Source organism: Tetrao urogallus (genome assembly GCF_951394365.1).
Source record: "Tetrao urogallus genome assembly, chromosome: 8".
NCBI lineage: Eukaryota > Metazoa > Chordata > Aves > Galliformes > Phasianidae > Tetrao > Tetrao urogallus.
In genome coordinates this window covers 23050909-23066041 of record NC_136821.1, presented here as the reverse complement: position 1 = coordinate 23066041, position 15133 = coordinate 23050909, and the positions used below count along the sequence as shown (strand labels likewise).

The window sequence follows — 15133 nt, the reverse complement described above, 5'->3', positions numbered from 1 at the left end:
CATATTTCATTTCAATTTATCGCCTTTTTTTTTTAACTATTAAAAAGGCACCCTCAAAATACTAACAGTATGTTTTGCAACAGACTAAACTGAATCCATTTTGTTTAAAAAAAAGTTATCTGAATGCCACCAACATTTAATAATAATTGTAGAGCCACATAGCTGTCCTAGAGATAGCTTAAGCACTTTGACCATAAGAAGTCATTAAATATACTTAGATATTTCATTTTGTAAATAGGAAACACAGCATTCTATTGTCATTTCTCATCAAAATATGCTGAATGAAGTATAAAAGTATTTGGTACAGAACAAGGCTGTTAGGGTTCCTAAGCATTACAAATATTAAAAAGCTGGAAGCTCTTAAAGTGACTTTCTCACAACACCATCATTCCCCACACTGCTATTCCCAACCAGTGGCACATATTGTTGTCAATACACAATGCAGATGACAACAGAGACAAACTGTCCTAAACTGTCCTAAAGCATATCAGTAATGACACTGAATGATTAAGGAGCTGGCAATATAACATGAAACCATACATGTTAAAAATTATTTGCAAATAATCTCCTGAGATGGAAGAAGGCTGTTTCTATGGTTATATAAGTAACAAGGAAAACAGATGAATAGTACAAGGTTCAGGTCTAAAAATATCTCCTTCTCTTTCAGATATCTACATGGACATTGACCCCTCAAATGCAAAACCAACAGGAGGTGGAGAGCAGGAGAAACAAGCAGCATCATAGTGTGCATAAGCAGCACAGCTGCACCTGGCTATTTGAGGATGGAACAAGAGAAATGGATAAATGGAATTCTGCCCAAATTAAGACTGAGCCTTCTGTCACCTCAGCTGCCCCATCCTCCCATCTAGGTTCTGAAATCCAAGTTCTGGCTGTAAATGTTCAACTTTCACCACCTCTCTGCAGTCAGACTCCATCCTTTCCACAACCCAGATTGTTTTCAAACCTTGCTTTTATCCTGTGCTTCACCTTTTTGGGGAGGAAAGGCAGGAACTTGTCTCAGTTTGACTGCAAACTCCCTAACTTCAGCCCAGCAGAATGAATCCAGCATTGTGGGCTGGGATTTAAGCTTTTAGCTGCCAGTGGCAGAGACTCATCCTGTGCTGCACAGCTGAGGACTGCATGGTATACCTAAAGAGGAAGCATTGTAACACTTTGTAGTCATTGTACATCTCTACCATAGTGGTTACTCCATGTAGATTAAAGCAATCCAAAGGCTGCTTTACTTGCCATAACCCTTACAGGCACAATATGTTATTAGGAGGAATGACTCCAAGAGCCAAAGGAAGAGTGAAGACTGACCTGAGGTCCTCACTGTGTCAGCTAAATTGGCCTGGTGGTCACCCAAAGTCAACCAGTTTGGAACAACAGAAGGCCTAAAACTATGAGCTCTTTTCCATCCTCAAAGCATGTAGCTTACTTGTGCATCATTTAGAACAGCACTGATTTCACACTGTTCCTGACTATATGTTTTACACAACAAGTAAATTGTTCCCCAGAAATGTTTATATTTGTGAACCAATATGGTCACAACCTCAAAACAAACCAGCAAAAATGCATCTGTGTACCTCTGTGATAACCTCCAGTTCAGACAGAGCATCTCACAGTTCCTCCCAGCCAAATCAGAATCTGCTCCTCAGCATGCAATCTGCACCATACTGCAGGCAGCACGACAGCTCCTTTGGCTGATATAAAATCCTCACCTTCTCATGAAAGCAGAGCATGCCTCCTGCCCGTGCCAGTGTGGGAGTGTCTGCCTTTGAAAGATTTTTCAGCTAAGCTTTTTTTTTTTTCCCCATAAAATAAAAAAAAAAAAAAGAAGCTTCATTGCTTCTGTTTGGAACCCATGAGTTGTTTTTTCTGTGTGGCATTAAAAACAACTCAAGCACAGTTTCCTGTCCTTATTTATTTATGTATTTACTTATTTTAACTCTGTGAACTTTTATTTTCTCAGGTCATATCACAGAGACCTTACTCATGCAGCATATGTGTGAGGAACTAATGCTGTGACTTGCCTCTGGGACTCTGTGATCCTGAACTATGGAGTAAATGCAAACCAACCCAAACAAAGGAGCATCTGGGTACAGGGTAAGTGGGCAAGACAACAGGATGCAGTTTGCCACTGAACATCTGCAGTCTCACATCAGCCTGCAAACAGCAGGCTTTTTCAAGCACTGACATTTCCTTTCCAGCTCAGGAATCCCTCTGTCACCTAGAAGCTCTCATTCAGTGTTTACTCTCAGTATTTCATTGTCTCACTGTGTCAGCTGGCCCTTCACAGCGCTGGCTTGAAGAACACAAAGGTATGCATGACCCTGACCAAAAGAGCCTGATCTCTGAGCATCTCTGTGCCAGTAATAATGTGCATAGAGCTGTTCCAGTCCTGAGGTCGTTGCTTATTGCCATACCTCCATGAAGTCCTAGACTGCAATAAAAACAGTATGCATAAATAGTATTCAAATTTAGCATATAGAAAGGATGAGTAGTTAGACCAAAAAAAATTAATGACAGTTTTTTTTATTACCACATTTGAAGCCCAAATTTGCAATTGAAAACAGCTGTTCTTTGGCTTGCTCACTTTCTACTTCCTGAACCAAAGTAAGCAATGTGTCCTACCAGGATCTCATGCTTTTGAAAAACATATCAATTTTCATGAACTGTGAGACCAAGAATTCTCTGCAGACTCAAGTTTCAGAAAGAGTTTTGCCTGAGAAAGGGCTGCAGGGTTGGTTTGCTATTGCCCAGAAAATCTTCTCCTACTCAGCAAGTGTCTTTCGTCTTAGAAGAAAACACAACCATTAGACACGAAAAAAACCACATTAATCTATTTAGAAGCAAAAGCTAACAAATGGTAGACAACAAATTTAACATTAAAAAAAACCTGTTTTGGGTGGTCATGGAATTGCAGCAGATTTTCATCCAATTTTCATCCTACCAGCCATCCGACTATGGTTTGCTGCTGAACTAAACGCTGATGCCACCCCTGGGGCATCCCATCAGAGCTCCAGAGGTGCAGCCACAGAAGGCTGCTGAAGCCCAAACACAGGCTGCAAGCCTTAGTGGGGATGAATACAGCTTTCTTACCTACAGATTAGAATTTCCAGACTTCAGAAAACTCAGATGCATTGAGTTACCTTTTCTTCCTTGAAATTCAATTCACACAGTATGAAAAGGCATCTCTGGAGAATTACAATATACACTGCTCTGTTTTTTTATTTCCAAACACCACATAATGTTTACATTATGGGGAAGGATGCCAAAACATGCAACTGAGTAGAAAAGAGATGGAAATAGCAAACACAAAGAAAATTCAAAATTGCAGGAGTTTATCTTGATATTTACCTATATTCCAATCCTTCAAGAAGACCGAGCACTCTGACACAACTAGAGCAGGTCCTGACAGCCAAAACTATTTGATGTTGCCTTGGCTCTGTGACAAAGCCAGCCCATGCAAGAATGTTGACAATGTTTTCCTAGCAAAGTAAGCACTAATGGCATTAAACCTGACCCATGGTCTGACATGTTTTCCTTCCTCAGCTGCCACTGCTCTACAACATTACCAGCTTTCCCTTGAGTGGCTGCAGTGTGGTTTGCTGGTTTTTGTGTGCACTGCTGGTTTAAAGCACGGCTAGACTTGTATTTCAGATAATAAGAATTGATTTTCATATCTATTCTCCTACACTTGGTAGGGATACAGGAGGTTGTGAATATATTATAGCAGCGCAGAAATGATTGCTTTCAAGGTAGGAAATTTTATTTTCTCTTGGCTCCAATGGTATTCCAAGAGAAAGGAAGCAGGAAGCTTTAGCCATTTTTGGAGTAAGCTCTTCTGCAGGATAATGTAAGCTCTTCTGCAGGTAAATGTGCTTTTAAAACTAAGCACATGCTTGTGTCGCTTTTTTAAAGCACGGGGATAAGCAACTGTGGCTATAGCAGGATATCACTGGGTTACCCCAGTAGCCCATACAGATACCCTGCATAGAAAGAGATGCAGAACATTTCTCTAGTTCTGCCCACTAACATTCATCTTTGCTCTCACAGATAGTAAACAGGTCTTGCAATTTCAAATAAAATTAAAACCAACTAGGTATTATGAGATCAAACATCAGATTCTCAGAAAATACAGCTCATTTGGTGGCAACTAAATCACAACAGGGGTAAGTAACTTCATAATTTGTGTCTTAATTCTTCTAGTGCTACCTTTTCTGCTCAGATCATTCAATCATAGGATCATCATTAGGACCAGAAAAGATCTCTGAGAAAAAGCTTTTTTCCATTGTTTTGTTGCTTCACAAACCCACTTTGTCCACGGCAATAATTATCAATGCTGCTGCTATTCACATTTCTCTTCTGCTAACTTTGCAATTGTCATATATGATTTCAACCAGAGTGAGCAGGAAAAGATACACCAATCAATGCACCAATACTCTGGGCTGACTATTAGCCTCTGCAGTCACATTTACCACCTGTCTTTCCAGTGTGGTCTGGCCCTTCCAGATTCCTAGGAAGCAAGAAAGCCAAGCAGACTCTTACAGTTTTGGAAGTAGCTGCCATCTGCTTAAAATGACTTGTCCTCAGTAGCCACTCCATCTTCACTTTATGGCAAAACGGCCCTTATCTACATCCGTGAAGACAGATTCCTGTCAAATCTGTTGTAGACACTAGGGATGGATGAGAAGTCTTACAAGAAAACAACCCTGAGATCTATATATGGCTCAAACTGCATTTATTATAGTTCCAAATACGTTTTACTCTCTTCTGGTTTCCAGATGGCTCTGGATCCAGAACACCAGAATACCACAAAAATGCTGCTTTTTTCATGCTGCAATCAAGAGCAGATGCAAAACAAGAATATAGAAAAGTCTGTTTCTTAGAAAATGTCTCTCTCTGTTTTATAAAATAAAAGAAGTTTAGATAATTTGAGTAAACTTTGTGAGTGCATCTAAACATTCAGAATTGCACTGGAACACACATTTGAAGCCCTTGGAAATATATCTTTCACTGTTTGTTCTAATGAGGGAATTGGAGTACTTCAGTGCGTAAAATTCAGGAGACTGGATTTTAGTTTAGCCCAGCTCTAATTTAATTGTTGGCTTTGACAATATCACTTACATTTTCTGCTGCTCAGTTTCCTTATTGATTCAGGGAGTCGTGCTTCTAAGGAAAATTATGGCAGTGTCAAGGTAGTGGTCTTACTATTGTTATTATTTTATTGACCATAAAAATATGCAGAGAGGAATTAACCATTTTTGAGGATGAATCATTATTCATTAGACCACTGAACTTGATTCAAAACCCAGTAGCAGGCTAGCGGTTGGGGTTTAATCAGCAAGGTGGCAAGGTCAGCAAGGACTTGCTGACTCCTCTGAAAGATGAAGGTATACAGCTATTTTGGAAGTTGCCCCACATCTTTCAAGACCATGCCCCTTATGAGTTTATTTACTATTCACACTTTAATTGTAGAGCTATTGTCTGTCTCTCCAAATTAGCAGTGCAGATCTCGTATTCCACGAGTTTACACAGCTGCATGTGCACCTTCCTTTCGAAACTCTTGCCCACATCAAGCATGCCATTTGGAAACATGTACACACGTGCTCATGCACAAACCACATGGTGTGGTATAGGAAAATGAAGTACTTACAAAGCTTCTATTTTTTTCTGACTATGTAGAAAAATTTTAAAAAGCAATAAAACAAGATTTAACCATATAATATCTTCATTGATATTGTGCCCAATGCCTTGTAAGAGGATAATATATAAATGAATAAATAAGTGAAGGCAAGTGCAAAGTGAAAAGGGTGAATATGAGCTCTTGTGTTTTCATGGAAGTTGACTGACGCAGCATTCCTAACTGATAATAAAAATGATTTATTTAAAGGTTTATTATGAACATTGCAGGAAAGGAGATAACAGATATGCACCACTTTGTTTACACTAATATTTCCTGCAAATTAAAAAGAGTTCTTATTCTCTGTTTGATTTTGATTTGGTACTGTATCAAGTATCTGTTTATAAAAGGAAATATGACAGTACAAAGCGTACAAAGTAAGTTGCAAAAGAGATTAACAGCCAAGGTGAGTTTGCTTTAAATTAAGTCCTAGCAACACAGGCATCATAGATCCCATTAATTGTAAGGAAAGTTGATCCGAGACAGATCTTTCATAATTGAGAGCTGAACTGCCTGAGACTTGGGCACTGAAACTTGCTACTCTCTGAACTAGGATAAGCAATAGCTCTTTAAAAAACGTACAGGTCACTTGCAGTTTCAAAAAACACAGTGTTAGCCATATGACACATTTGAACATCCCCAACCTGGGCTATGCTGCAGTGATCACAACCAGAAGAGCAGGGTGCTCTAAATGCTTCCTTCTGCACAGTTCTCAGGAATTCAGCTACCCGTATTATCTCTCAGTCAGAATAGGAGACCATCAGCATGATGCAGTAAGTGGAGATCCCAATAGAGCTAAGATGGTTTAATTTCACTGAGATGCTAGTGCATACAGTAAGGATCTATGACATATATCAGTGAGAAAAAGCCCAAGCTATCTTTTTTTAAAAAAATCAGGATATGAAGAGATAAGGCAGGAAAATAATGTTTCAGAGAGCTACATGAAAGAAAAGCTGGATATGAAGTAATGTGTTTTAAATGGACTACGTCTTGAAGATTTTTTTCTTGAAATTCATTTTTGCAGTTTTGTCATTTATAATGCTTACTGACCAGCTTATCACTGACTTATTTTTTTAAAATCACATTTATCTGATAAAGGACATTGCAACCTCATATTGCCCCACCTCACAGAGAAACTTCTGGGAAGAGTCTCAGATGAAGATATTATTTTTCATATTTGAAAAAGAATAGCGAGAACAGACATCACATGCTTCATCAGAAAACTGGAGAACAACCTGCTCTACAAAGCAATTTCCTTTGTTGAATTAGCCTTGGAGCCATGCTAGCATCTCTAGAGACTGAAAAATCAACTGCATGGACCTCCATGGCATCCACCAAGGGAAAGAAAAGTCCTGTTTACCATTATGCATACTGCAGAAAATTGCAAAGTTTAAAATCCTTAAAATACTGACACCATATAGAAGCCAACATTCACAAAGATTCATGGGTTTCACTCCAAATAGTTCTAGGGTCCACTGTGTGATATTTAGTGCTAAGAAAATAACGATGAATTTTTAAAATCATGTAGTTAAAAAAACCAATTTGCAGAGAACTGAGTATACAAATTCAATAGTTTAGATGGTATGCTGGCACTTACCTGGGGGCACGTGCTCATTCATGATGACCAGCGATGCTGGTGTAGGCCTTCTCTTCCTGATCTGTAACATGCAGAAAACAAGAGCAGCCATCAGGGACCACCAACCACCCCACACTCAGAGCAAAGCAAACACCATGTCCTTCTGAGTCTGAATCAGATCAAGTTAAAAACAGCAATAACAACAACTACAAACATTCAAAAAACCTCACTGTCTTTCTCACTGCTCTTCTGGACTGACAGCAATTGGGGTCGTGCTGCTTGTGCATGAAAAGCCAAAGCATGGCAGAGAGCCCTCCAAAATACCTTTGTGATTTGCAGTCACCTTGAATAAGTTTTTGGATGTGTATTACTGATGTGTTTCTCAAAATACTGACATTTAACTTCACTGCATGAAAATAACTGCAGTAGCTGGTGAGCTTATATATTCAAATACCTACTTGTGGTGTAACTTTTATAAGTATTTATTAAAATGAGTGTTTTGTAAGCATAAACAAGAGTTGATATTGGACATAAGTCTTCTGATGAATCCAGATTTCTAAATTGTGGCCAGAGGCAGCATTATCATTCTTCAACTGAAGAAAAGACTTTCAAAATAATGTTTCCAAAGAGCACCGTACCACAGATATTTACCTACGAATATATGATCCCGAATAAGGATTGTATGCAATTCTTCTTATTCAAAGTTTATTTGGTTAAGTTTTTTTGTTCCATTAACACTGGCTGAACAACATGATGTTGGACTACTCTCCTGTAATGGACATTCTTACATTGAAAGTTGCTACACTAAAACCTTCAGGCTATATCGATATTCTATTGAATTTAGGAGAGTGACCAGGAGTATTTAAGCTAGAAATGAACCTCACACAAATGCACAATGTCAGTATGTTTGTTCTTTTTCAGTTGCTGAGCCAACATCTGTAGTGAGCTGGGTTCAAATTTTGCTTTCAAAGGGGTAAATGGAAAATTACATCACTGGGCTTAATAGGGTTTTTCCAGATTAGAGCAAATGTAGCTGGCAGCAGCATTTGCTAGTTTAATTTCCTCACATGCCCCTGGCTCTTGGAATTAATCTCTCAACACCAAAAAAAAAAAAAAAAAAAAAAAAAAAGCTTGCCTTTAAACACTGGTCAAAATTTGGGGCGTAGCATTTCAAAAGCCATGGGAATGCAGCAAAATCCAAATCCTAAGATTTTCACAGGGTTCAGAAATATGTCAGATCACGTCTTATTTGAATTAACTGCAGGACTTTACCATAAGCACAGACATTCTATAGCTCAGAAACACCTATGGACAAAATGAAGACCTGCAGCAGTTCTCTCCTGCACCCTTCTAGCACTTCTTCATTCAGTGGTCACTCACACATCATTTTCCAGCAAACAGCTGCCTTTTAAGAGACACAACATCCAAACATTCAAGAAACAAGATAACTGTCCTAGAAGTGCAAATGATTTTATGGCTACTAACACAGAACTGTCAAGGTTATAATATTCCCCTGGTATCAACTAAAAAGAGACTTACCAAAATAGAAGTGAGTGTCAGGAAGGACTTGCACTGAGAGAAATATACTGGGTGACCTAATTATGACTTATCCAGTATTTCTTCTAAGCCTGTGTGTGTCCTTCTTTATGTACATCTGTGCATAGCTGTTCAGAATACCAGGCATCCTTTCCTACACAGACTGCTGTATTGCTATATATATTTTACATCTATCTGTATATGTGATTCAAAACGTAAATAGTACACATATTAGTTTCATGCATACATGATTCTACATCCAGGCACATTCCTACACTTACACGTACATATTTCAAAGGTTTAAAACACATTAACAATGACATAAAGAAGACTGCAATAATCATGTGAAATACAGGAGATAACTGAAGGCATGGCTGTATGCAAAATGTAACTCTCATTTTCTCATGGTAAAATGAATGGTAAGCTGTCTTCTAACTGGACTGTGCAATATACCTATTAGGTGCCTATTATCAACTTCATGTTTTGGTTCACGTAAAAACAATGTTCTTTAGATGACTGAGAATGCATATTCAGGTGGAATGTATGCATTAGAGAACAAGTCCAGTTACAGAAAATGTACACCAAATGTACACTGGGCAAACCTCCCTGAGGCAAAGAAAGCTTATTCTGCTCGGAGCACATATCCACCTCTCTTTGCACGTATCCAGACGTCGCAATGACCTCCAGAGCATTTAGTCTGTAGTCAAACTAACATAAGTTAGGAAAGATTTTAGGTCATATTACCTGTTAACACCCTCTCTTGCCTCCGTCCACCCCATTCCCTCAAAAATAAACCAAAGAAACTCATCGTCCTTACCTGCTCGGCTGCTTCGGGATCTATTTGGCTCTGAAACAGCGGCACGGCAAACTGGATCTTTTTGGGGCTGTTGGGCTCCATGGCAGTGCTGACGTGAGGTGGGTGAGAGCAGAGCTTGGAGTGCCTCAGAGCAGAGCCTGGTTCGCGGCTCCCTCGGCACCCTCCCGAGAGCCGCGCCGCGTGCTCCTCAGTAACAGCTGTAATTCCTGACTTAGCAAGTGGATCTGTGTGAGCCGAGCAGTGCCCTTATTCCACATCCACAGAGATGCCGCTGGCTTGGCTATTTTTTCTCCTCTCTCTTCTTCAGTCTTTCAGATCCTCTCAGCACAAAGCTGAAAGGAACAATAAGCTAATTGTGTACCAGTTCACTTCTGCATATGCCAAGCATTCACTCAGAAGCTAATTGAAAATGCAATACTAGCATTGCATGGCCTGGAGCCCTGGGATTTGAAAGAGAGGATCTCTCCACCGTACATTACTAACTGGCTGCTCAGAAGTGCAATGAAAGCTCCCTCTGAGTATTGCTGATGGGCTCTTAATTATTGATGAACACAAATCAGGAAGTTTTCAGTTTTTGGGGGGTGGAGGTAGCAGGAGGGGTGGATGCAGTAATTCCATCTCTGTTACATGGTGCCAGAACCACTCTCCCCTTCTCACATATCACAAAATAGCCCTTGCTCTTCCAAATCCTTTTCTAAACCTTTTCCAGGAAGACTTTTGATGATGACACTACATAGATATCCACACTCTCACGAAGCATATCTGGTGTACAAACTGCAGTTTGCATCTTAGGCTAGCTCAGATTTAGGCTCTGATCTCTTCTGGTAGGATCCATCTCATGTATCTTCAGATACTGAAAAGTTCCATTTTTAAGCCAGCAATCTGGGCTCTCTCCTGCTTGACGTATCGGAACACATTTTACTCTGTTCTAGTTAAGAGGAACACAGAATCTACTGGAGATGACATTTTCCCTCTGTCAACCCCAGGAAAGGTAAAGTCGACTCAGGATAAAATTCAGAGGTCTAAATCCCAATTTGGAGTAAAATCTGTGCTTTCTTTTAAGACAATGAAAATAACATGATTAATCATATTAATAATACTCTGTTAAGCATACTTGATTTTCACTTTTTATTTCATCGTAATTAAAATTCTCTCTTAGAGTCTCTCAAAAGTGAGCTCTTAGAGCTCACAACCACTACAAGACAGTAAGGACAGCTGATCTCCTGCAGCAAAATTGTGCTTCGTGCCAAAACAGAAAACAGAAAATGCTGTAGACAGGTCAAAGGACTATGTTGCAAGCATAGCTCTAAGCCCACAGCCAAAGAGCTTCTGGTCAATCTCCTGATATCCATTACCAGCAGTTGGAAAAAGATAGAAAATGTGGTGCAGAAGGAAAGTCCAATTGGTACGGCACATCACAGGATGTGCTTCACCTGGGACATGACTGCCTGGAGAGAGCAAGTGAATTTTTGTTAGGTTTTTGGGAGACCTGTGAACTCTCTCAATAGATCTCCAACCAGCCGCAATGAAGAACAAACAGGTGAGTCACACAGAGAAGAAAAACAACCTGAGCCTGCCCCTGACAGGCTGCAGGAAGCAAACAGAGAAGCAGCAGAATTCAGACCTGAGGCTGAACATCACCAAAACTAAGCAGAATTTGAAAATGCACTTTTGGTTTTGGCCGCTGAAAGTGTTAAGGATTTCCACAGTTCATCACAGGTTTATTCTAGAATTGCTGAGTATTTCCCCATCTGTGCCAGTGTGGGAGGTGGGGGAAGGAGCTGGGATCCTGTGTATGAACAATGTGCAAGCTGTATGCAACAGAATAAATCAGAGAAGTCAAGGCTTTGATTTATGCAAATGAAAACCATTAAGACATTGTTGGAATAGCAAGATATTTCTGAACAGAGGCAAATACACTTGTAAGCTAGTTTATGAATAACTAAGTCTAACCCAAGAGGTGAGAACGCACTAAAAGGTGACAACCTGACACACTCAAAAATCAAATATAATGCACAGTAAATTTCCCCTTCTCATCCAAATCAGAACTCCTTTGTAACAAAATGCCTTCCAATTGATGGGCAGTAGCTGGAAAATTGCCAGTGATTAACTGACAACTTGCCTGATGCTCTGTAGTGCTTGGCAAAACCATTTCTGAGATCTAGGAGCTTACAGCAGATGTTCAGAGGGCAGAACACAATCACAGAGCTCTTACCAAAAATAACAGCCTTTATATGCTGCCGTATTACTTTTCTCACAATATATCCTTGGACGTATTTAATTAAAGTTGAAATCCTAAAGAATTGTCCTTTTTGCAAGACCAAATAGAAGAGAATGTAATGAATTTCCACTGATGCTGTCTTCCCAGATTTTGTTTCCAGGCTACAACCATTTCATTTGCCCACATACCCCTACTCAGAGCGGTCTGCCTGAAGGAATACAGCTGTACAGCTGGAACTGAAGTGGAGAAGACAGTCTTTCTTTACAGAGTGCTGTAGCAGGTAACATCCACGAGTTATTTGTTGGGTATAACATATTCATCTGATAGGATGGAAAGTATTTGGTGATTAGAGACTAGACTGAACAGCTCAGGGAGTGTGCCACTTTTTTTTTTTTGCTGACACTTTTGCCATTAGACTTCTTGTGATAGTTTATGTGCATTAACAGAATTGTAGAACCACAGAACAGTCTTGGTTGGAGGGGATTTCCGCATATACCTGTTCCCAGCTGGTACTTGAGGAAGGACCTGAGATCAGGTTATCCTGGGCTCTCTCGGCTAATTTTGCAATATTTATAGTGTTACGGCAAAACGTTCAGTTCTGTTTACCAGTACAAAAAAAAAAAAAAAAAAAAAAAAAAAAAAATGCACAAAACAGTAACACTCAGTATTTCATAAGATTAAGCCTTCTTAAGCCTTCACTGCTCCTACACAGACCAATCACAATTTGTTCCATAGACTGCCAAGATAAACAATAAGTGACAGAAGGCAAATACAGCAGTTCTGCAGCTAAGAGCTGATGGTGGAGGAAGAGAAACACAGGCAGCTTTCACCAAGGAAAAGAGTTGGGGAAGTTTTTCAGGATGGTCTAATTGTCCGAGTCCCTCACGAGCAGACATGCCACTAATTTCAACGACAGCTTCAAACCCAGGTGATTCTTTGCCTTAAATACACCTACTGTAGATGTCTCTGAAACTCGGTGTATTAAATAACGCTACAATGACAGTGCAATTGCACTATTACATCACAAAGACAAGTTCTTATGTTAATGATAAAATCAGATTAAAAAAAAACACCATTCAGACTGTGAAAAGAATGTTGTAATGTTAAATGACTGAAATGCTGACAGAGGTGTATTCCAGCTCTTGACTGCAGGATGCTCCTGTGTAAAGAAATCACATCCCAAAGCTGTTGCTAGCACTAGTGTGTGAGAAACAAGCTCAATAGCTGTATGAAGAAACAAACCAACAAACATACTCCTTGGCAGGCTCAGGGGAGAGCCAGACAGCAAGGGCAGGACAGGACAGAGGGACGGGGCCTTAAAAGAGTGCCAGGTTTGGCAGGGAGAGGCCTATGGTACACATGGAGGTGCCAGCGTCAGCCGCTCTTTTCACTGCACTGCTTGGGAGCTGGCTGCACAGACAGCCTCACTACACCAATAAAAGTATTTTCAGAATAGTAGAAGAGGCATATTTTAGAGAGCAGTCAGATATACCATTTCAGGATTACCACGTCAGCTCACTCTTACACCTAATTACAGCATGGTCTCCAGGCAAAATGTGCTTGCATTTTCTATAGACTGCATCACAGTCTGGGGAAGAGCTGAAATGCATTTAAGTGCTGCCAAATCCTTTTAGCTCATCTTCTGTTTTTAGTGCACTCTCCACAATGTTTTTAATTCCTTCATGATTCAGCTAAAACTACCATGGAAAATAAAAAATAACTGTCCATAATCTTTCCTTTCTGTATCATTCACTAGGTCCTGTTATGAATCACTACGTTTTAACATACCCCGCCTTCATGACAAGCTATCAAAGCACTCACAGCTCCTGTCTATTTTCCCTACTGTGTAAGGAGGGACCTTCACAGCCAAGGGCTCAGGCTGCTGGGAGGGAAACTTGGTGGGCTCTGTCCCACACACTATACAATTTTGGCTGTGTCGGCAATCTGCCTCAGCTTCTCTGCTGTGATCAAGGACTACCACAGCACCGGCCTGGAGCGGAGCAAGACCTGGAGCTGCCTCTGAAGTCAACCCACTAAAATCAGACGCAAGTCTTCCAATAATAAACACTAGCATACTGAAAAGGGCTCTGAAATTTCCCTTTCAAACATTTAAATGCAGGTGTTGCTGCCAGAATTGCTCTCACTCAACAACTGGAAACTGTTTGATATTCATATGCAGAAAATGCATATATCACATCTACCTTGTGAGCAGCAAGTGATGCTGCAGGCAGGTCAGGATGAAGAACAAAAAGAGCTATTGGCCTACTAACAGTTTAATGCGGATTTCCCATTGCCATTACTCATCCATCAAACACCAGGCTTTGGTCAACACTAATGGCATACATGAGTTCACGTAAGTAAAAAACACAGTTAATTTTGTTCATATTTTCTCTCTACTTGAGGTAATCACTCCTTAGCAGTGTGACTGTAATCAGTATCAGTTTAAAGCTACCTTGAGGAGGTAAAAACTGATGCCTTCCACTAGGGCTCACTACTCTCCCAACTATCAAGTAATGTACAAACATTTACTGGTAAGTACTGCTGTTCATTGAATCAGCACATCCCAAGCACAGGAAACAGGCTGCATTAATGGTACGGACATAACCTGTTTAGAAAGTCTGAAGATCTATATCGAATACAGACCGTAGTTCAATAGTGCAGAGACTAACATTCTGGTAATGGGTTTACAGAGGAATTTCAGGAGGAAGTCATGTCAGAGTTCACTTCCTTATCAAGGAGAAAGTAAACTTAACATTTTTCAATAAACAGAACTACTGCGGACAGCTTGCATAGATGTTACAACAAAATTACATTAGCTGCTTTCCATATTAAGTCTGATGCAAAAATTTACTAACATCGAACTAAACAACTGAGATATAAAACTGAGTTTCTACCATAATATTTTTAAACAAAAGTTAAAATATAGATGACAGGGAAGCTGAACAGGAAACGAGCTCTTACAGCTTCAGAGCCCGGGTTAGAAAACTCAGTGTACAAACACAGGCTGCTGTAATGACAACAGAAAGTCATCAGCTGAGCTATAAAATCTCACTGAGTATGACAAATTCACAACATATTTTTAAAATTCTGATTTTTGAGTTCGATATACTTAATATTTTGGTTCTTTCTCACCTTCTCCACCTCAGAGGACATGTTAGATGTAGAGAAGTCACAGTGACCCTTGGAGGTGATGTCTGCAGCACCCACATGGCAGCACCTGCATCACCCAGGGACGTCCAGCTGGGACAAATCCCAGGAGCTGGGGAACCATCACGTGTGACGCATCAGGAGCAGGAG

The 15133-nt window shown here is 40.0% G+C and overlaps 1 protein-coding gene across 1 annotated transcript in view; it reads right to left on the bottom strand.

The window, feature by feature from the left end:
* The window catches only part of PPP1R1C (protein phosphatase 1 regulatory inhibitor subunit 1C), a gene marked incomplete at both ends in the record, with an annotated part of 40891 nt that extends 31019 nt beyond the window's left edge, over positions 1-9872 (bottom strand). Inside the window, 3 exon segments of the mRNA XM_079538802.1 lie at positions 7284-7344; positions 9616-9761; positions 9764-9872. Coding sequence (XP_079394928.1) covers positions 7284-7344; positions 9616-9761; positions 9764-9872 — 316 coding nt within the window.
* Between the last annotated feature and the right edge of the window lie 5261 nt (positions 9873-15133).